This window comes from Tachypleus tridentatus, chromosome 4 (assembly GCF_004210375.1).
Source record: "Tachypleus tridentatus isolate NWPU-2018 chromosome 4, ASM421037v1, whole genome shotgun sequence".
Lineage (NCBI taxonomy): Eukaryota > Metazoa > Arthropoda > Merostomata > Xiphosura > Limulidae > Tachypleus > Tachypleus tridentatus.
In genome coordinates this window covers 61,208,909-61,232,705 of record NC_134828.1, presented here as the reverse complement: position 1 = coordinate 61,232,705, position 23,797 = coordinate 61,208,909, and the positions used below count along the sequence as shown (strand labels likewise).

Below are 23,797 nucleotides of genomic sequence, written 5' to 3'. Positions count from 1 at the left end.
AGACTGTTACCTAAAATGTTTTATCTATGTTTGTGGGAAACAACTTTAAATGAGAGTTAAACCTCCTCCCCAATTTCTTCTGACAAAACATTGAAGGAAGAAGTGAAACCATTATATTTATACTGTATAGATATTGAAACCATTATATTTATACTGTATAGATATTGAAACCATTATATTTATACTGTATAGATATTGAAACCATTATATTTATACGATATTTCTTCCATATCTATATGATATTGCACATACATATTTTTCAAAATTGTTTTAAAAAGTCAGATATAATTTTTCCAGAAAGGAAAGATAGTCAAAATATGTAATATAAACAGAATGCTGTAAGTGGTAACTTTTTTGTTTGTTTTTTGTTGTTGTTTTTGGGGGGTGGCGGTATTTTTAGGCATATTACTCATTGAACCAAAATCCTGACTACGGACCTTTTCTCAATATTCAGTTAATACTTTAACCTAAAAAAATTGGAACATAGTTAACCTTCATGGTTAAAGTCAATAAAGTTTTTGCGTTTTTATCTTTGTGTTGTGAGATCTGATCCTGAGGCGACAGAAATCACGTCAGTAATGTAATTTGCTACAGCTGTGTAGTTTAACTTGTCAAACACTGTGTGGTATTTTTGAAACTGCTAATTCAGCTTTACCTCTTTGAATCTAGTTCCACGTGATACCGTGAACCTTAATTTTGTATAAGCCTCAAGTGTACGTTCTCCAAATAGCAGTGCAGTTATCTTTTTGAAACTGTGTGTCTAACTGTCTCGAAAATTAGCATATTTAATGTATCAGAATTCAAATAATAGAATATCAAACACCGTACTTGGCCTAACTTTGGGCTCGGCAACTTAAGTCTTCACATATTTGCATATTGAATAAATTATGTTACAGGTACGCACATACACACATACGTATTCTGAGCATAAGAAATTTTACAAGAAGTGCTGAATATCTTTTATATCTTCATACTTGGAAATATTAGATGCTCATTTCAGACTTTTGTTGTTGTTGCTTCAGTAACAATGGTAAGTTGTATAATCGATCTATTTTTATGTCGGGGCTCTGCATGGTCAGGTGGTTAGGATGCTCGAATCGAAATCTGTAAGCAAATAATTCGAATCCTCGTCCCACCAAACATGCTCGCCCTTTCAGCTGCAGGGGCTATATAATCCCATTTTTACGTTGGTGAGAGAGTAGTCCAAGAGTTGGCGGTGGGTGATGATAACTGTTTACTTTTCCTCTAGTCTTACACTACTAAATTAGGAATGGGTAGCGCAGATAGCCCTCGTGTAGCTTTGCGCGAAATTTAAAATAAACAAACAAACCCTGGCTGTAAATACGCACTCCTCATTATAGGGCTGTGTGTACAAGAGCAACCATCAACAATCGTTATTCGATTAGAATTGGCGGCGGGTTCTGTTGAAGAACTGCCTTAATCTATCACTTCAATATTAGAGACTGCTAGTGCAGATAACCTTTACGGAGCTTTGCTGTTGTTGTTGTTGTTTTAACAAGCACACAAATGTGTAATAAGGTTTTAATTTTTGCTTTCTAAACTAATTTCAAATGAAATGAAACATGCTACCCACTGACGTGTAGTGATAGTAAATAAACCTATAAATTCAAAACAATAATTATAAAAAACAACTTAATAAGGGATGTGCAACTTATCCCTCGTTAATGAAAAAAAATGTGTGTATGTGAATATATAGATAAATTATAAAAGGTGACAGTATTTATGACACTGCGTAACGCGTTTTTAGTTTAGTTTCAATTTATTTTCTGTGATTCAAATTTCTACGCGTGTTGCATCTTATCCACAGTTACTGCAGCTTGTAATTAATCTATCACAGTTTCGACGTCAGGGTTATAGCTGTGAATTGTAGTAACCATAGTAACATGTAGGATGAAACCATCGCTTCTCTGCAGCATAGGCAACAAATCGTACATTCTAAATCCAAAGTAGAAATCGTTTCTTAATTATACATACTTATGCAATAGGCTCGGCATGGTCAGGTGGTTAAGGGTGAAAGGTACCCTAACACCGAATGCCATTTTTCTCATTTATTTATATACATCTCTACTCCACTATCATTCAGAAGGGCCCGTCATAGCTAGGTAGTTAGGGCGCTCGAATCGCAATCTGAGGGTTGCGGGTTTAAATCTCCGTCACACCAAAAATGCTTGTCCTATCAGTCATGGAGACGTTATTATGTGACCTGCCAATCCCAATATTCGTTGGTTAAAGAGTAGCCCAAGAGTTGGCGGTGGGTGGTGATGACTAGCTGCCTTTCTTCTAGTCTTACACTGCAAAATTAGGGACAGCTAGCGCAGATAGCTCTCGTATAGCTTTGCGCGAAATTCAAAACAAACCAAACTTACGTAATAATTATTTTCTCCTTAAAATTTAACGACAACTCCGTTCTGAAATTAAGTCAAAAACACACTGAACGACAGCCTCGTTCTGAAACTAAATCTCACAAACACATACACACACTGAACGACAGCTTCGTTCTGAAACTAAATCTCACAAACACATACACACACTAAACGACAGCTTCGTTCTGAAACTAAATCTCACAAACACATACACACACTGAACGGCAACTTTATTCTGAAATTAAGTCATAACAATATGAACAACAGTTTCTTTATGAAATTATGTTACACACACTAAACGACAGCTCCCGACAGCTGCGTTCTGAAATTAAGTCACAAACATAATGAGCGGCAGTTCCATTCTGAAAGTAGTCAACACACGCTGGACGTAATATATAAATATTTTATATCAGTGCACAGCAAACATTTTACCCTACGTGACTGTGGTAAATATATTTGACTTGCTAGGCTATTTTGCCAGAAAATGTGTATAAATTTACTAATATCATTAAAATTTTGGAATGGTATTTCAAGAAATTGCGTCTTTTTTTCTCTCTTTCTCTTTCTTTTGTACAATTGAGATGAAATTTTTATCATAAAACACGGCTAAACATTAAGAGTTTATATTTTATAATTGTTTGTAAGAATATTTTACGCAATATCAATAAAATCAGTGGTTATAAATATAATATAATTGAATCATCAGAAACATTTTGAGAATTTTGTTCTTTGTCGGATGTTATTTATATTAATAAAAGCGTTTATATGAGTGTTTATATATTGTTGCAATGTAAATCTGTATATGGTAAAGCCGACAGACGTAGGCAATTTTTAAGCCTTTTTTTATTGTCACATATGAGTCCCTTACTAAATATTCGAATAGTTACTAATTTTGTCAGTTTTCCTCATGGGATTTCCAGAATTAGATATGAAACCCTTGTAGTGCTCCTGATGTGGCGTCAGCGCAATATCGAAAACCAACTGTAATTGTGAAAGACAGCAGCACTCAGGAAGGACCGGCTCATTAAATAAGACGTAATTTCGACCATACATGATTACATGTTTATATACAAAAATGTCATATATTTACATTTGTGTGCAAGATTGCGTGTGTGCTCCATTGTTTGTTTCTTTTTAAGCATAAAGCTTTACCATGGGCTAATTTTACTTTGCTATCACAGGGATCGAACCTTAAATTTGGGGATTACACTCCATCAGGATGGAGTTGTTTAATTTAGCATGTTGCTTATAAACTGGAAGCCTGCGTGACAGCCTCGTTCCAATTACAGGAACCACTCGAATTCATACGGGTCTTCGTTTTTTCTCTTTAGAATATTATTGTACAAAAACAAATCTAATTACAGAAATCAGAATACCTATGACAAGCTCAGGTACCCGTCCTTTATCCCCACAAAAATGTGGAGTGAATGCTATGGTGAATATAAAAAAAATCCTAACTTTCACACAGTATATTTATCACACATTACCACAGAACTCATTGTTACCTCACCAAACGTTTTGTATAAACTTTGATAATTCAATATGTATATGTATACTTAGAACATGGTAGATGTTGTGAAATGGCCAGGGTGACTTTGTAGAAAGAGGTCGTGGAAAAAGTAGTGGCAGTAGGGATGCTTTTTTCTACCTGCTATCCATACCCATCTCTTAATGTTCTTCCACAGCATTTCGCATGGTTAAGTAGTTGACGGTCATTGGATGCAGAAGTGTCTTACAAGCCAAAATCAAAACGTCACGAATCATAGCAAAAAGTGTGTATAACTCACGAAACGGTTCTTCGTATCTTATGGTGGTTGTTGAGGTAGAAACTTCATCTGAGCTTATGTATTATTGCAATACTGGCGGCTAGGTTTTTAATTGCATTCCTCTATAAAAAGTTAATATGGTTAACCGTAACTTACATCATGGATAATAAACAGCAATAGTAACATAAAAATAGTGACCGCAATAATAGGAGTGGAAAGGATTACGAGCTCCATTAGCATGCTCTTTAGTGCAATCTATCATCCCATAAAGTTTGGTTGAGTTATCCCAGCGACAACGGAGTATTTAAATAATGAATAAGCAGAAAAACACACATATTTTTTGTGCTCTTTATATGTAAATTAGGCTGTTTGTTTATTTAAAATGAAGTATAAAGCTATAGAATGGGTTATCTGTGCTCTGCCCACCATATATATCGAAAGCTGGTTTCTAGCGTTGTAAATCCGCAGACATACCTTTGTACCGCTGTGGGGCAGATTAGTCGCAATTGTTGTAGTTTAGAGAACTTGGATTGATGAAAATTGTTCTTGTAATTCAGAAGGACTAGTTATGCGTGTGTTTACATAAATTGATTAAAATAATCTTGAAATGTCTCAAAAATCTAAAGTTTATTCCCATTTGATTGTTTATTGTGAGAAAGTAAAAGAAAAACAAAAGAATTTTATTACATGAAAGAAAAATATCGATTTAGTTATCAAGCATTAGGTGAATACACTACATGACGAATATTAATGGACATAATTGGCATTGTCGTATTGAAACTTATCCATTGTCTTACCGCGTGTATAAAGATGTGTACATACATGCTAAACATTTATTTATGCATTTGTCTATTCGATTAAAATTAATCACAATATTTGTTGAACTTAATTATCATAGAAATAAAAATATTGTATATATATGCAGTCTGTTAATTTTGGAACATAACTCATAGATTGTTTGGGAATTTCGCACAAAGCTACTCGAGGGCTATCTGTGCTAGCCGTCTCTAATTTAGTAGTGTAAGACTAGAGGGAAGGCAGCTAGTCATCACCACCCACCGCCAACTCTTGGGCTACTCTTTTACCAACGAAACTAATAGTGGGATTGACCGTCACATTATAACGCCCCCACAGCTGGGAGGACGAGCATGTATAAATGTTATATGAATTCCAGCACTATACTTATAATAAAATCAGTTTGAAAGAGTGGTTATTCATTGTAAGTCTGCGTCGTTCCAAATGGGACGGTCAGCTTTTTTGATAACTTGATAATACGCAGACAATAACTTAGAGTCTGTAGTCTCTATATATAGAGATGGTCAAGGTGCTCAATAGGCATGACACAAATTTGGACGCTAAAAATAAATAAAAATACAGTTTTACTTTAAAAGAAGTTTGTTACTCATTTTAATTTGTTTCTCAACCAATCTAACCCTAAAATAAGACAAGAAACCATCACTATGATACCAAACTAGAAAGTGACAAACCTACTAAATTGTTCATCTTTCTTCTTCTTGTTTCAGTTGAGATAACTCTACAACTACTTTACCACTAACGTCAGTTAAACCTAAATAAACTATGTGTTTCTGAGAAAGGCTCGATGCCATCGCTTAGTCGGAATAACTAGTAGTAATTAAAATAAATTATAATTCAGTGTAAACTATGTAATTATTATCCTTTAGTTTTTTTTTCTTTAAAGAAACCTGAGGCTCCTATAAAACGCTTAAGCACAGGGTGAAATAGGAATTACCAACCAATAATAGGTTTGGTTTGTTTTTAATTGTGTACAAAGCTACGCGAGAGCTATCTGTGTTAGCCGTCCCTTACTTTACTAGAAGGAAGGCTACCCATTGCCAATTCTTGGGTTACTCTTTTACCAACTAATTGATTGATCGTAACATTTAACGTCCCCACAGATAGAAGGGCGGACATTTTTAGTGTTATGGAGATTCGAACCCGCAACCCTCAGATTACAAGTCGAGTGCCTTAGCCACATGGCCATGCCAGGCCCCAATAATAGGCTAACATCACATGACTATAACATGTAGAATACTCAATTCTTTGTGTACCATACAGTCGGTCCCCAAGAGAAATCAACTTCTGTATTATGTATGAAGCGAAGTAATAACAAGTAAATCAGTACAGATAATATAAAGTTTTATTGCACACATTCATAGAATAAAGTGACTTTTATTCATGAGCAAAAAACGTTGCAAAACAAGTTATAAAAAACTGTTTGTAAATTTAAATGATATGTGGATGCAATGCCAAAAAAGAATGTAAACAGTAATAGATGGGTAATACAGTTACATGTAGATCATCTCCATATAATATTCATTATTAAAATTTAATTTTACACTGTAAATTGTTCTCGTAGGTTAAGCACAAAGCTACAAAGTAGGTGTCTGTGCTCTGTCTCCTACTGGTTTCGAAATTCGGTCTTTAGCGTTGTAAGTCCGCAGTGTAACTATAAGAGTCTATGACTTACGTACAAGTAATAACCAAGTTCGGTTAAAACATGTCATGATTATTACAAACTATTACAGATTATCGCTGCGATGTCGATCGAACTGCTTCGTCCTCGTAACCATTTTGCTCTCGTGTATTTTATAGTGTAACATTCAACTTTAATAATTTAAAAGTAATGCAAGAGTGACCTGGCTATAATCCCTATGTTCTTACTTGCATTCTTTGCGGCATTGCTATTCCTATTTCATTTTACATTATAAAATGTTTTTATTACTTGTTACACGTGAAATGTCGTTTTTGCGAATGCAGCTCAGTGAAAATCGTTATAATAAAATGAGCATTCGTTCCTTTATTGTATCTATCTAATATTTGATAAAGTAATATATTACAATTTCTTGAGCCCAGCCAAAATTATACTCTTTATTTATTTTTGGAGTATTATTAAATAACATGATTTGGGTACATTTAGACAGTGTTACACTAAATTATTTGTCATAGGTTTTGAAAAATATTAAATTGATTACTCATGCAGGTAGCAAGAGAGATACTTTTTCAGAATTAAAACTGAAACCTAGCCTAAATATATTTTTATTTCTATCCGGGAAAATGCAGCATCCCTTGTTTGTTGTTTAGCGCAAACAAAATGGTCTATACTGTACCCACCGCGTGAATCGAAACCTAATCTTTAGCATTATAAGACATCGCACTTGCCGCTAACACACTGGAAGGTGCAAATCTATATACATAAGCGCAAATTTCTCTCTCTCTGTGGGTTTGTTCTTTATAGAGACCACATTTTTAAAGCTATAAACTACAAACTCAAGGTACTGACACAGTTTTGTGTTGAAAGTAAAATGAACTCTGTGGTCGCTGCCACAGAGGCTGCAAATTGAGACCAAAGTGATCAATATAAAAGATTTTGGTAAACAGGACGACGAGTTGATCTCAAATTGAAAAGGCCGAATTTATTGAAGTAATGTGTAATCAAGAATTCTAGTACTTACGTCTTTTCTTTGTATGAGGACTTATCCTAATTATCCTATCTATTATCAATTACATGTTAAAACGATTTAAAAACTGTGCGAAGCTTTCATTTTTGCTCTCTCTCTGTCTTCTACACATGTATGTTTACTTTCTAACTCCATTTAACTGAAAAATGCTGGTGAATTTCTCTCGAATATGCGCGCACGCTTCTTCAACTAAATAGACTTACCTCACACATGTCTTTTGCTTTGCTTTCTTGTATTCGCATGAATCGGCTATACAATAACTTTACAAAAATGTTTGATATCGGCAAACTTTCATTTCTGATATGTTGCAACAAGAAGAGACTAAATCAATTATTCATTAAATGAAACGACAGTAAAAACCTAAAATACAATGTAAGTTTTGTTTAAACCACTTTTAACTGGTAATACAAGGCATAAACCAAATAAACTGTTTATGTTGAATGCACAAGAAAGATTGAGTCAATATATATATATTTTTTTTTACTTAGGGAAAAATGATTCAATAAGGTCATATCCAGTAAATATAGAGAAGCGGGGTTCGTTCGAAATTCCCCAGCCTTTTGGTATTATAACCCGATTTTTTAGCGTCGTAAGCCTGCGGACATACCTTTAAATCACTAGGGTCAAATTATTTAGTTTGTTTTTTTGTTTTTGAATTTCGCACAAAGCTACTCGAGGGCTATCTGTACTAGCCGTCCCTAATTTAGCAGTGTAAGACTAGAGGGAAGGCAGCTAGTCATCACCACCCACCGCCAACTCTTGGGCTACTCTTTTACCAACGAATAGTGGGATTGACCGTCACTTTATACGCCCCCACGGCTGGGAGGGCGAGCACGTTTAGCGCGACGGGGATGCGAACCCGTGACCCTAAGATTACGAGAACACGCCTTAACGCGCTTGGCCATGCCGGGCCCAAATTATTTAGTAAGTAGTTATTCCTTATAAATTGGTGCTCTCTTCTACTTGTCGAGTAAGGTAAGCCTTGTTTAAGCCTATATTTTGCTATAAAAGTTATGATTTAAAGAGAGTAAAACTCGTAATCTGAGGGGCGCGGTTCGAATCCCCCACACACCAAACAGACTTGCTCTTTCAGCCATGGGCGCGTTATAATGTAATGGTCAATCCTTTTACGGCCCGGCATAGCGAGGTGGGTTAAAGCGTGCGACTTGTAATCTGAGGATCATGGGTTCGCATCCCCGTCGCACCAAATATGTTCGCCCTTTCAGCCGTGGGGGCGTTATAATGTGACGGTCAATCCCACTATTCGTTGGTAAAATAGTAGCCCAAGAGTTGGCGGTGGGTGGTGATGACTAACTGCCTTCCCTCTTGTCTTACACTGCTAAATTAGGGACGGCTAGCGCAGATAGCCCTCGAATAGCTTTGCGCAAAATTCGAAAAAACAAAAAACAAACAAAAAGAAATATTTACAGGACTATTCTCGTGTTAATTGACATTTGTGCGTTTTATTACAAAAGGATAAAATAGTCCTCAGACAGGTCAGTGGTAGGACTCCGCATTTACACTGTACAGAATTCGATTGCTTATGGTGGGCGGAGTGCAGATAAATCATCGCGTAACTTTGTGCCAAAAACAACAACCAGATGATAATAACATAAATGTTTTAAGTATAATATCCATTTTTCAGTCCAGTCAAATATTTTCAAGTATGCATAATATAGCTAGTTGAAAAGTTAATAAAATATAACTCAGTTACGTGTGCATGTTTTGTTGCATTCGTAATAATAGACAACTCAGTAAATTTTACTTTATTGCAATTAGGCTTGACATTTAGCCACGTCAGTGACACTACTTAAATGCATTAAAATTCAACTTTAAATCTGTAAATACATGGTTTCAATTAAACTGTTGTTTTCCGCAAAAATATTAGAAGACACGTAAACGTAAAAAAAAAAAAAACACTGCGCATTTGTTTCGTTTGTTGTTTTTTTTTGAGGAGGGAATAAATTTAGTGATAAACAGTAGCCCTTATCTCTAAAAACGTACTTTGAAAGATAAAACCATTCATATTCTTAGCAGTTAATATAAAGCAATTAAACGGAAACTCCACGTTACCTATTTCTTCGTATTATCAAATAACTTTTTCGTAAAACTTTAAGATTCATCAATATAATATGAAAAGCAGACTTTAAAAAATGTTATTGACGTTGTTTTGGCGTGCTTGTTGAGTATGATACGCCTCAGCCCTAATTAGTTTAATTTTTGTTTTTGATGATTTATAGGAATGCATTCAAAATAAATATTACCTTTAATTATATATAGTTTGATGTAGATGAAAAAAACTATGATAAGCACACCTGACTGTTGTGGTTGTGACATATACATATCAAAGCTAATTAGCTTTACGAATCCTTTACATAAAATGTATAATTACCTTTCAAAACAAGTCTTTCTCGATATTAATGTTTAATCAAAGTAGATAAGAGTTCTCTATATCAAAGTTGAGCCTATCAGCATGTGCCTACTTAGCTTATCTTCAATCAAACACTGCAAGGGCTGTCTTCTTGTTTTCTGAAACAAGTGTATGGCTCGTAAAGTAAATTATCTAACTCTTAATGGATTTGTTCTTTGGTTGAAATTGATTTTCATTCTTTTCCTGTTTTATATGCGAGATTACATTAGTGTTTTGATTGATTTTGCCACACAGCTCTGGAGAACCTTCATAATAATGAAAATTACATAACTATACTTTTCCACAAATAATTTTTGTACTAGGTCAGTATCTTTTCTCAATCACTAGTTTAACTCATCTGCGAAGTCTACCATAGTTAATCTCTGAAACAAAATGTGCAGAAAAAATCATGTTTTGGACTTGATATATGCATAATACTGCATTTTCCATAATTTTCATAATTAATGATAAAGTTAAATGTAATTTTTAGCTAAAATAACTCATTCTATTATAAATTTCAGACACTGTTTATTTTACAGAATTTGGTACAAGAAACCAAGATATTAACAATTTGTATCATTTACTGAAAAGTTAAAATAATACTTTTTTTTTTCAGCAACACTGAATTCATATATCAAGATGGATTAATTGAGACATCTCTAATCTCAAGTCTGGATTTCTATTGTTTTGATATATCTCAGTTTTCCAAAGGACTGTTCTAATAAAGAGGAGACAGTGTTTAACTATTGAGTATATTCTATAATATACAGTCTTTCAGTAACAAGTTTATTTACACTGTAAAACTGTAAATGGATTTTTAAAAATAAAACACATTTAATACCAACTCTGAATTTTATAAAACAATTAATGAGGCAGTATCCATCATACCCCATCCTTTCATAATTATAAGACTATATTAAATAGTGGCGATCAACCAAGATTTTTCATGGGAAATTATATGCATCATATGACTTTTTTCTTTCAAGCAAAATTATGACAGACTTTACTGAGTTATAGTTTCTTAAAGGTCTTAACTTTCCTACAAACAATTATATAAATGTTATGCAACTTATTTGCTACATAAATATGTTTTAAAAATATTAGCATTTTTATTTTTTGTAAAGGTTACACCACTGCTCGTTTGCCTTCCTTTTTTAGGCTTCTCCCCAAAAAAGGAAAGTACTGACATTATATATTAGTCTACTTAAAGAAAATGTAATTTAATATCTGTTTACAGATTTTACATTTACTTTTCCCTGCATTGCACCCCAGTTATTTTAGCCTAAGACTTCTCTAATTTTTACATGTACTCAGGGTATGTCCTTCTCCAATTTCTTTGTAGTTCATTGAGAAGTTTCAGGAAGTGAAAGGTGCAACAAGGCAAGCAGCAACCCACCAGAAATCCCATCAGACTCAAGTGAATGGTAGTAGCATCACTCCATCTACTTCTGGGAGTGGTTCTCCTAGCAGCACTAGGAGTCAAACCAAACAACAACCAGCTTTTCTCGAACAAAAGACAAGTGAAGAACCATCTGCAAATAATACAACAAACCTAATAGATCAAATTAGCCTTTCTTCTTCTTATTCTGCTGGTACTCAGAATGAAATAAATAGTCTCAAGTCCCCTCTTGTAACTCACCAACGAAGCCAAAGCTTGTCTCGCCTCCAGCCTAGGAAGGTATGCTCTCATCGAAAGGTAGCTTCCCTATTCTTCATTATTATACATGTAGATGTTTTAAATCATAAATTGAAAGCTAAATTAATTATAAATATATTTTTGTATCTATTCATTCACATGGATTCTGTTTCCCCAACTCCTATCAAAATATATGAGAATAGAATCACTTTTAACCACACTTTAGCTTCTGATACTTAATATGGATATAGATACATTAAAATTTGCCTTCAGCTGTCACAACAAAAAAAGTAAAAGAAATCAATGAATATAATATCTTTTGCCAGTGAGTAATTAATTAAATGAAACAGAAGTCAAATTTGAAGTTTCTTTTCATAAACCTCAGGGAAGCTTCATTCATTAGTTTGTTTTTTTGTCCTTAATTATAAATTATTTTCAACTTTTGCTTTAATAACTTACAACACTTATTTGTACTAACAAACTTAAAAATTGTGCTCATCATTTTATTGTTGTTTCTCTATAATACGCTTAACTCTTCTCTGTATTATCTCTTTTCTGCTATAATTGGAATGTTTCTTCCTGGATAATACTTTTCTGTAATTATTCAGTAAAGTTTGTAGAAAGACTTAATCTGTAGTACAGCAGTTACTAAAAAACCTGTTTTGAAAGACTTTTGGTCTTTAGTAATATATTTTAGGTACTGAACAACCTATTATGAAATACTTTTAATGTTTAGTATGTTAGTTGATTGAATAATGTTTTCTTTAAGGCTTTAATTCTTTAGTGTCATAGTTACTGAACAATCTATTCTAAAAGGCTTTAGATCTTTCACATAATATTTACTGAACAATCTATTCGGAAAGTGTTCTGATCTTTTATATCGTAGGTACTTAACAATCTGTTCTAAAAGGCTTTATTTTTAGTATCATAGCTACTGAGAAATTTCTGAGAGTAGTTTTAAAATGTGAATATTTTAGTTACTGGGCAATCTATTATGAAAATTTTCAAGTCTTTACTGCAGTATATAATGAACATCCTTTTCTGAGAGGTGTTTTTTTTAACATAAGTAGTGATAATTTATTAAAGAGAATTCATATAGAAATATCATTAGGATGCTGTTATATAATTTTGTGGCAGTTGTGAGATAGATCACATAAAATTTAATTGCTTGTGAATTTAAAGAACTGCATGTTTTAAAATTTAAATTTAGGATCCAATAAGGTTTTGATTTTTTTACAAAATAGATGATATAGCACTTAAGTGCTGATGAGAGTGAAGGATCATAAACATTAAAGCTGAAATTCACAGTGAAACAACGTTCTAATAATAAATTATTTATCTTTCATTTTGCAAAAATAAAGCTAACCAGTTCATATGTATCTAAGAATGGGTGGTATGGGTATTAACAATTTTATTGATAAGCAGAGAACAATGTTTTGACCTTTCCAGGTTATCTTCAGGCTACCAAAGAGAGTTTGCAACTGACCATTGCTGGACATATGTCTCAGGGATGAGAGTATAAACTAGCACAGAATTGTAGGAGGCACTGCAGTTGGATGTTAGGTTATTAGTTAGTATAGGTATAAAGGTGGTCCTTTACATTGGTTTAATTTTAGCTTTAGTTGCTATATAAGTGGGACTTCTTTGAATTTGCATTTGTTTATATTTGTTTCCTGATAAAAGTGTTAATACCCATACCAGCCATTCTAAGATACATTTTTAAGTGGGTTTCTTGTCATCAATAATTACTAACCAGTTCATAGATATGCATGATTCATTTCATAATATGTATAACTTTATTGCAGACTCCAAGCAGCCCAAAACATCACCATTTGGAAGAAAAATACTCAGTTCCAAGTCTCCCATCATCAAATGTTGAAGCTCAAGCTCAACTGAAGTATGAAAATGATCGACTGAAATTAGCACTAGCACAGAGGTAGGAAACAAATAAGTAAAATCAATTTTTATAAGATTAATACAGTATTTACATTTCTCTATGTAGGCACATACCATACACATATGAAAGAAACTCATTAATTTATACCTTTGAGGGTAATGAAAAATTGAAATTTTCCCAAGAGACTGACATGTAATTAATTACATTTTATTTATGATTCTATGCCCTTAGGAGAAGAACTGGTATTAGTTTAAACAGGCTTACAGTGTAAGATGGCCTTAATTAATAAGTTTATCACTATGGTGTAAGCACTGGAAGAAAAAAATAATAAAATATAAAACCTAGAGAAATTGGCATGCTTTGAATTGTTGTTTTATATGAAATAACTGCTATGTGAATTGTTCACTCATACACCTACCTTACACATATTATCATTTGATTAAGTTTTGTATGTCATTTATTAATTATTTACCTTGTATATTTGCTACCAAAGGATAAAACCATAAGAAAATACATTAATGTGCATTTCTGGCAGGTGCTAGATTGTTAATTGAAAACTTAATTTACTTCTAGCACATGTATTGTTACTAAATGGTACAACAACTACTATAAGTTAGTGAAATGTGTTTCTCATTGACTGTTAACCTGGATCTTGGAATTTTGATTATGCACAGGATCAGTATAAACATTGTTTAAAGTTTTTTACTGTATACTGTTTTTTGCTTATAGTTTTTCTTGTAATCCTTTCCATTTCATCCAAATATAACATTTACTTCCTATTTATATATTCATAAAATATCGTTTTTGATTAATTTTGGTTTCTTCCTTTTATAGATGTACAAACAAATACAAACTGTGTTTTTGTAGCTTAATATTGCATTAATTCAGTCTAGACATTTAAATGACTCACTAACGTATATTATGCAGTAAACTGCTGTTTAGATCAAAATCCACATTTATCTTAAGCTTAAAGATTTATGCCTAATGTTTAAAGATTTATTCTTCTCACCAAATCATATATTGGATTTTTATACACATAGTCTCTAGGTCTCCCACATACTATGAAGTATTCACCTTTATTTTTGCTGTGAAAAACTTTTTCATTGTCCCATCAATTAGTAGACATGGGTACACCTTACCAGTCATCTGATTTTCAGATACTAGACTCGTTTTCACTGCTGCACTACTGCACCTAGTGTCTGTAGGACCTTCATTTTCTTGTTCCTGACATGGCCTTCACATATTGTAATTTGATGGCACCTCTCAATTCTGTAACCTGATCTCATCACTACTGGCACTCTTTATCCATTTCTTGACTTGAGCTAACAATTAGTTGTGCACTGATCAATCAAGGAAACACATCAGATTCACCACAAGAAGGATGTGCCATTTCCATGATTGATCAATGCACAACTAATTGTCAACTCAAGTTAACAAATGGATAAAGAGGAGTGCTATATATGTTATAAAATATGAAGCATCTCTTCTCCCATTTGTCTTTTAATTTCTAGGTCATCTTTTTAGACTTCTGCTCTTGTTCATTCACCACTTGTTTTGATTTTAACTAGATATTCTTGGACTTGCTTGTTATACTCCTTCCATGGGCTTCCATACACTGTTCATCTCCTTAACGTCTTTCGTGCTCTCTCCTTTCGGAACAGTGAAATGTCAGCTGAGCATGTGCTCATGAATTGTTTTTGTATTACTAGATCTGCCAGTTCCTCAAAACTATTGTCACACATAGCCATGTCAATCCATCTTGTGAAGTATTACCATGTATCTACCACAGACTGAATTGTATTTTCTCCAGTGTCAGTTTTGCCTTCTCTGACTTCAGGTGAAAACCTTCTTCAGTGAGTTCATATCATCTCAGCAAAACGAATTTTAATTTGTCAAAGTCCATGGTATCTTCTGACGTCATACCTGCATGTTCTTTTAAGCCTTTTCTGTGAGAAGTGGGGCAAGACAGACTGGTCAGTTACCTTTGTCCCAGTTCTGACTTAGGGCAAATTTTTCATATCTCTCAAAAAAAGTATCCATGGCATTTTTCTGTTCATCAAATTTTGGTAGTTTGGGTCAGCTGGCCATGACACCATTGTCATTCTTGGATCCTTCATCTTGTTCTTGGGTGAGCTTGGCAATCTCAATGTATGTTATTATTCTTTCTATTTTCAGTTCTTTCTTTCTCTCATTTTCTTCACTTTTCTTTTTTCTCTTTATTTTTGTGCTCTTATTCTTTCTTCCTCCATTTCCACTCTTTCTTTTTCTTGTTTTCCTCATTTAGTCCTTCTTTCTCTCTTCTCTGTCTCTCCTCCTCTCTCTCCTTTTGCTACTTTTCTTTTTCTAGTTGTTGCTGTCATTTAACTCTTGATCTGACTATATAGTGTGATTGTAAACTCTACACAATTTTTGACACCACCATAGTTGTGTGAATAAAGGCCTTCTTATTCCTGCTGTCATTCTCATCTTCTTTCACTGCTGTTTATCATTGTATAATCCTGGCTGGCTTGCCAAATGTCAGAATTTTGTATATATTTGTGAGCTGGAATTTTTCTACAGTATATACCTGCGACTTGTTTGTGATAAATTCAAATAATAAATGGGCAACACAAATCCACTGGTTTTACTATAATATATTAAAACAAGTCAGACATGTGTACAAAAACTCTTTACACTATAGGATATCAAAATAGTATGTAAAAGTCTAAATAATTCTCTTTTCTTATCAAATGTCCACTCAGGCTGATTCAATTACTTTGGAATCCAATTGACAAGATGAATTATTTTTCTTTACTTTGTTTTTTACTGTACAGTTAGCAATAGATTCACTTTCTTTACTCTGTGGGTTACTAAGTTATATCTTGAACTATAAATAATTATTTGTTTTTCAAACTCTTTCTAATTTAAAGAATAGCTAATTATCTTATATTTGTGACTCAAACAATAATAAAAACTTTCTTCTGTAAGTGTAAACTTTGTGCTAAGTTCATATATTACATCTTATACTTAATGATCATATATTTAAATTTTAAAGGTAATTTAAACTGCATGTAAATGCTATTGCAAAAGTTCCAAGGTAGATCAGTGGAAATCTATAGATTTACAATGCTAAAACACTGGGCTCATTTCTTTGAGATCAATAATGTGCAGATAGCCCCAAGATGTGGCTTTGTGGTAAAGCAAATCCTACCACACTAAATCCCTACAGTCAACCATTTAGTCATAACCACACATATTAAATTAACCTTTCAGTTGTGTTTATATTGCTGTAGAGGACAAAATGCAGATATTATTTAGTTGGATATTTTGAAGAAGTTTTATAATTATACAGTGTATGTAATTGAAACCATTAAGTGAAGATACCAGGTTAAATACGTTAAAAAGTTTTTGATCCCAGTTTACTTATATAATTTATTTGTTAACTTCATGAACTGTATTTATTCATTAATTGGGTATGTTTTTTTCTGCTTTGAGTAGACTTACTGCACATACAAGAATGACATTATTTAAGTGGTCTCCTGGAACTTGTATAATATGAAGATCAAAATGTCAAAACTTTTTTAAAAAATATTGCTTATTGTGATAAACTAATGTGAACTGGTCTAGTCAATGAAGCTAGCATTTTGTAGTTTGTTGTTTCTTGGAATTTATTATTGTTTGTTTGTTGTTGATCTAGGTGTGTGTGTGTTCTGTACTTTATTTCAATTAAAGTTTTAATACCCATACCAGCTGCCTTGAGAATACATTTTTACTTCAAGTGGGTTTCTTGTCATCACATAGCTAGCATTTAACTTACTGTGATGTATACTGTTTAATAAATGTTTTCGATATGGGCTTAGTACAAATTTTAGCTGAAGATGTAGTTAGGATTTTTGTCTTATGGAAGGATAGTTTAATTAATTTGTTGTTGTATTTAGGTATTCTATTTAAATGGAAAGATAGGTGTTTGTCAGAAACATACTTTTTGAGGAGAAGATATACAATAATGTAAATATAGGGTTGTGTTGGGCTATGGATTCTTCTACAGTATATGTCTGTGGCCAGTTTGCAATCAATTTGACAATAAATGAACAGTACACAGTCCTCTTTTTTGAAAATAATATATTCAAAACCAGTTAATGTACGTTCAAAATTTATTTTCACTATTTATATCATAGTTGTATCTTAAATACTATGTAGTTATTTTCTTGTTTATAAAATAAACTATTTTTTTTCTATTTTCATCTTAAGCTATATAATAATAATAATATAATAATAATAAATTTATTAAGCAATAAATTAGACACAAAAAATCAAATATCAATATAAAACCATCAACAAAGAGTTAACTCGTCCTGTGATGGTTAAACACATAATAATGTAAAATCAAAACTTACAAAATCAATATAAAGTTCCCAGAATATTATAATCAGTATTTAAGATCCATTGTTTTAAGTATTTCTTTTGATTAACACGATTAATAGAAGATCTTATACTATAAGGAATAAAATTATGAATACGAGGTGCCAAATAAAGATATTGATGAAGTGTAACTGTTTTACGTGGTGTGGGTACATTAATTGGAAAAAAAGATTGAAGTCGTGTAAAATATGAAGTGACTTTAAAAGGCCTATTAAAAGAAACATGCAATGTAGATAAAGCTAAAAAATATAAATAAAGTTTATCATATGAAAGTGGGGAGTTAAATTTACTGAAATCGGTATCAAGCCTATGAGTAAAAATAAGAGAGAAAACACTTTTTTTGCAACTTGTGAATAGGAATTAAAAAAAGTCTTATATGTGCCACCCCAAATTGAAATACAATATTGTAAGAAAGATTGAAAGAGAGCATAATATACACTTAACAAAATATGATAAGGAGCACAATGACTAAGTTCAAAAATTAGCATAGAACTATATTTTAATTTATTAACTAAAGAATTAATATGAAATTGCCAATTTAATTTTCGATCTAAAATAATTCTAAATATTTAACAGAGGAAACTTGAGTCAATTTGGGACACTTACAATTAGGGTAAGTATAACAATCACTAGAATGATAAAAAATAGAAGGAAAAGCTGGAATGACACCATAAAGGTTAAACTGAAGAAGAAAAGATTTAGATATATTTAAGGATAAGTCATTACAGAAAAGCCAATTTTAATTTTATTAAGATCACTAGAAATAATGGCTTCATTAATTAGATTTGGCTTACTATAAACAACAGCAATATCATCGGCATAGGCTTGGATATCTCCAAAAAACTGTTGGTAAAGAATATCATTTATATAAATGAGAAATAATAAAGGGCCCAGAACAGAACCTTGTGGTACTCCAACATTAATTGTAAGCCAATCACTATAATTATTATGGATACAAACTGATTGCTTTCTATTGTGAAAGTAAGAAAAAAAACCAATCAAAACAATGCCTCTAAAACCATAATAAGATAATTTATTTAACAATATTTTATGATTAACAGAATCAAAAGCTTTGGCTAAGTCAAGAAAAACAGCAATTGGATGAAGATCAGAATCCAAAGCTTCTGTAATATTTCCCACAAGTTTAGCAACAGCAACCTCCGTTCCAAGCCCAGGCCGAAAGCCAAATTGAGAAGGAGACAAAACTGAATGTCTATCAAGAAATGATAAAATTCTAATCTTCATAGATTTTCAAATAGTTTAGAGAAATGTATTAATAAGGAAATAGGTCTATAATTCGTAAAATCAGAAATATTACCAGATTTATAAATAGGAATGACCAATGATAACTTTAAAGCATTAGGAAACTTTCCTTGAGTAAAAGATAAATTAATTAAAAAAGTCAAAATTGGTGCAAAAAAGATTAGCATTAGCTTTCAAAATCTTAACCGAAACACCATCTACACCATTAGAAGCTGAATTTGATAAGGAGAAAATATTATTCATAGTTTCAGATACAGTAACAGGATATAGGTAACAAGAAGAAGAAGAAGCAGGAGGCATGCCCTGAGAACAAAATTTAGGATTGGAGCAAGTAGATTTAGCAACATTAACAAAAAAAATAATTCAAATCAGATAAATCAGTAGTACCAAAATTACAAAATTTCTTATTATTTTTTTTTTAACATCAATAATAGAGTTAACAATATTCCAATTCTGTTTAATAGTTTTAGCATTCTTAAACAGGTTATGATAATAAGTCCATTTAGTCTTACGGGTCAAGCTAACAACATAATTCCTTAAACACTTAAATCTAATCTTTAGATAAATATCATCAGGAAATTGATGTACTTTCTTTTTAACTTATCTCTTTAATCATTAACAAAACCAATTCACTGGTAATCCATGGCTTAATTTTTCTAAACTTTCGTGACACAGAAACAGTAGTAGTACAACTTTGAATACAATCAGTTAACACTTCAGCAAAATTATCATAAGCAACATTAACATCAGAACAATTCATAACACAGGACCAATCTGAAAAATTCAAACAAGAACTCAATTCATTAAACTTAATCTTTTGAACATTTGAGACATGTTCTAGATCCGATAAAATGTCTATACATAAAACAATTGGAAAATGATCGGTCAAAAAACTCTCAACAATATAAGAATAACAATTTTTAATAGTATTTCCACTAATTAAAAAAATGATCAATACAAGAATTAGTAACATTGGTTATCCGTGTAGGAGAAAATACTACAGTCAACCATTTAGTCATAACCACACATATTAAATTAACCTTTCAGTTGTGTTTATATTGCTGTAGAGGACAAAATGCAGATATTATTTAGTTGGATATTTTGAAGAAGTTTTATAATTATACAGTGTATGTAATTGAAACCATTAAGTGAAGATACCAGGTTAAATACGTTAAAAAGTTTTTGATCCCAGTTTACTTATATAATTTATTTGTTAACTTCATGAACTGTATTTATTCATTAATTGGGTATGTTCTTTTCTGCTTTGAGTAGACTTACTGCACATACAAGAATGACATTATTTAAGTGGTCTCCTGGAACTTGTATAATATGAAGATCAAAATGTCAAAACTTTTTTTAAAAATATTGCTTATTGTGATAAACTAATGTGAACTGGTCTAGTCAATGAAGCTAGCATTTTGTAGTTTGTTGTTTCTTGGAATTTATTATTGTTTGTTTGTTGTTGATCTAGGTGTGTGTGTGTTCTGTACTTTATTTCAATTAAAGTTTTAATACCCATACCAGCTGCCTTGAGAATACATTTTTACTTCAAGTGGGTTTCTTGTCATCACATAGCTAGCATTTAACTTACTGTGATGTATACTGTTTAATAAATGTTTTCGATATGGGCTTAGTACAAATTTTAGCTGAAGATGTATTTAGGATTTTTGTCTTATGGAAGGATAGTTTAATTAGTTTGTTGTTGTATTTAGGTATTCTATTTAAATGGAAAGATAGGTGTTTGTCAGAAACATACTTTTTTGAGGAGAAGATATACAATAATGTAAATATAGGGTTGTGTTGGGCTATGGATTCTTCTACAGTATATGTCTGTGGCCAGTTTGCAATCAATTTGACAATAAATGAACAGTACACAGTCCTCTTTTTTGAAAATAATATATTCAAAACCAGTTAATGTACGTTCAAAATTTATTTTCACTATTTATATCATAGTTGTATCTTAAATACTATGTAGTTATTTTCTTGTTTATAAAATAAACTATTTTTTTTCTATTTTCATCTTAAGCTATATCAGTGTATAATTCACATACTCCTTTTCTTCTCTCTCTTTTTGTTTTCTATCCTGAACTTCTGAAACTCATCTGCTTCTTTGTATTTAGGCCTACTTCTAACAAACAATAACCTGGCTTGGCCACATCGTTAGGGCACTCAACTTGAAATCTGAGGGTCACGGGTTCGAATCTGTAACTCCAATCAGCCATGGGGGGCTTTATCACCCTTTCAGTAGTGTAAATTATAATTGCATGGTCAATGCCACTAGTTGTAGGTAAAAGAGTATCCCAAGAGTTGGATGTGGGTTTTGATGACTAGCTGCCTTCCCTCTAGACTTTCACTGCTAAAATAGGGAAGGCTAACACAGATAAACATTGTGTGGCTTGGTGCAAAATTCAAAGAACAAGCAAACAATCTAAGAAACGTCTGCTTTTTTATTATAGGCCTACTTTTTCTCAAAGTCCGTAAAGGCATGTTCAGTTACTTTAGAACACCCTCTTACAAAATAAGTTATTCTTCTAAAATGTCAGAAAACTGTTAATCTCACTTTCATATATTGGAGAACATCATCAGAACTGTAACTGTTTATGTCATAGTTACCTTTTCAGGTTTTCTTCCCATCAGATCCATCACTGTACCATGTCCCTGGCTGCACATTTCCATCTTCCTGATGAGGCCATCATCAACGCTATAACTGTTTATCTGTTGTTGTAAATACTACATTCATTTTAATTTTTCCTTGCAGGGGCCTTTATCACATATCTGGATCCAATTTTCTGGCAAATGTTGCCTGACCAGGTATATTTAAGTCTGTGTGACCTGTAAATATGCTCAATGAGTGTGATGTTGAGACTCTTCCTACCACAGGATTGATGTACAATTACAGATGGTGCCAGGTGTTGGTTGATTGGCTTTGTCCAATAAGTCCTATATGTATCTATGTAAAATTTAGAAAAAGAAAGAAAATAGCATGTCACAAGGTCGTCTTACACCTACCATTAATGAATGGGTGTTCCATTGGATGGGTCGTAAGTGTAGTGTATCTTGTGGTCTTTTGCTTCATAAATGGACTGTACACTTATGGTCTAACAAGAGTGAAGCAGACAGGATCATACTCATCTGATCATCTGTGGCATTTAATGCTCATCCTACCATAGACCTGATGCACAATTCCAGACATGCCAGGTGTTGGATGATGCAATCTGTCAAAATAATTGCTCTACTTTTTAACATAGAGTATCACAGTCACCAACTGCAATGTCTCTGGTGGTACAGTTTTCTGTACTCTCCAGTATATCATTTCCCTCCTTCCTCTAGTGGAGTAAGGGAGTCCCTGCCACTTAACCAGTTTCTAGCCACTGGGATAGTGGACCACGAGAGGCCTTCTTTCCTGAGTGAGCACAGTTCAACTGAGTTTTAGAGTAGGGTGGAAGCATTCCGTAGGTGTTAGTAGAATGATGCCCTTCCTAATGCAGATGTGGTGTGCAATTCCAGATACTGCAAAGTGTTCAATATAACCCTCTACCATATATATAAATGAAAAATAACATGCAGTTGGCCTCTCCTTACCATCCTCCAGATGTCAGTTTACAGGGATCAGTGCTGGTCAGAGAGATCCAGCCACATAAATCCTTACATGTGTTTGGCTGGTACCCTACTATTACCATGGGATGGATAATAAATTCCCAATGCCATCAGATTTTAGACTGGAAATTCAACCCCAAAATTGTAATTCATATTCCTGTCATCTGCTGGGTGTCAGTTCTCAGTGAATCTAGTGTTGGAAATGCATGCTTGTGGAGACAGTTTCTTGATATGGAGAGCCCCTCTTCCCTGTCAATACCTTTTTTAGTGGTGAAAAATAGAGGACCTTCCACCTATTATGAATGTGATGTACAATTCCAGATGCTGCCAGGTTGTAGTTGAGGTTCAACTCCCATTTGCAATCTGCCATGGCTTAGCCCTACATCAGAGGGTCCCATTATTTTTGTATTTTGTTTGGGGGGGGGCGACTCTTGAAGTTCCCACCTTTATGTTTTGGTGACATATTACTAAAGGGAAAAGAGTACATCTTGCTTGAAAGTAGTGCAGTCTTCCACTGGAATATTGCTTTTTATTCCTTATAACATCTCATAGCCTTCCTTTGGGTAATTTCTAAAGGGGAAACATCTTCTCACTTGTAAGATATCATATCAAAAATTAACATTTTCCTTTCTCATAAGATATATTTCTGACAGACATTACCTCTATTCATATTTCACACCTGTCCTCCTCACTTCTGGTGTAAATTCACTTAGTTATGATCAATCTTGAAATGATTAACATGTGCATGATTAAAGAAGTTACTAATTACAATAAGAGTAGTGTCACACACCTAATGGTGGTGGGTTGATGCATGATTATTTGAATGTTAGTACTCAGAAATAAGTAGGACTCACAAGGCTAGTGGTGAGTAAAACATTGTAATAAAAGGTAGTACAAGTCGAGAAAGCTTTTTGTGAGAGAAAGAAATATTTATTGGAAATACTTTTTCAGTTTAAGAAAATGT

General features: G+C 32.9%; 1 protein-coding gene across 12 annotated transcripts in view; it reads left to right on the top strand.

Moving 5' to 3' along the window:
• The window catches only part of LOC143249246 (homer protein homolog 2-like), a 262,984-nt gene that overhangs the window by 214,233 nt on the left and 24,954 nt on the right, over positions 1-23,797 (top strand). For 11 of the 12 annotated variants that reach the window (XM_076498754.1, XM_076498753.1, XM_076498752.1 and 8 more), the window contains 2 exons: positions 11,382-11,735; positions 13,481-13,611. In XM_076498754.1, coding sequence (XP_076354869.1) covers positions 11,382-11,735; positions 13,481-13,611 — 485 coding nt within the window. The remainder of the gene's footprint in view (positions 1-11,381; positions 11,736-13,480; positions 13,612-23,797) is intronic. The other variant, XM_076498751.1, reaches the window with a different exon arrangement.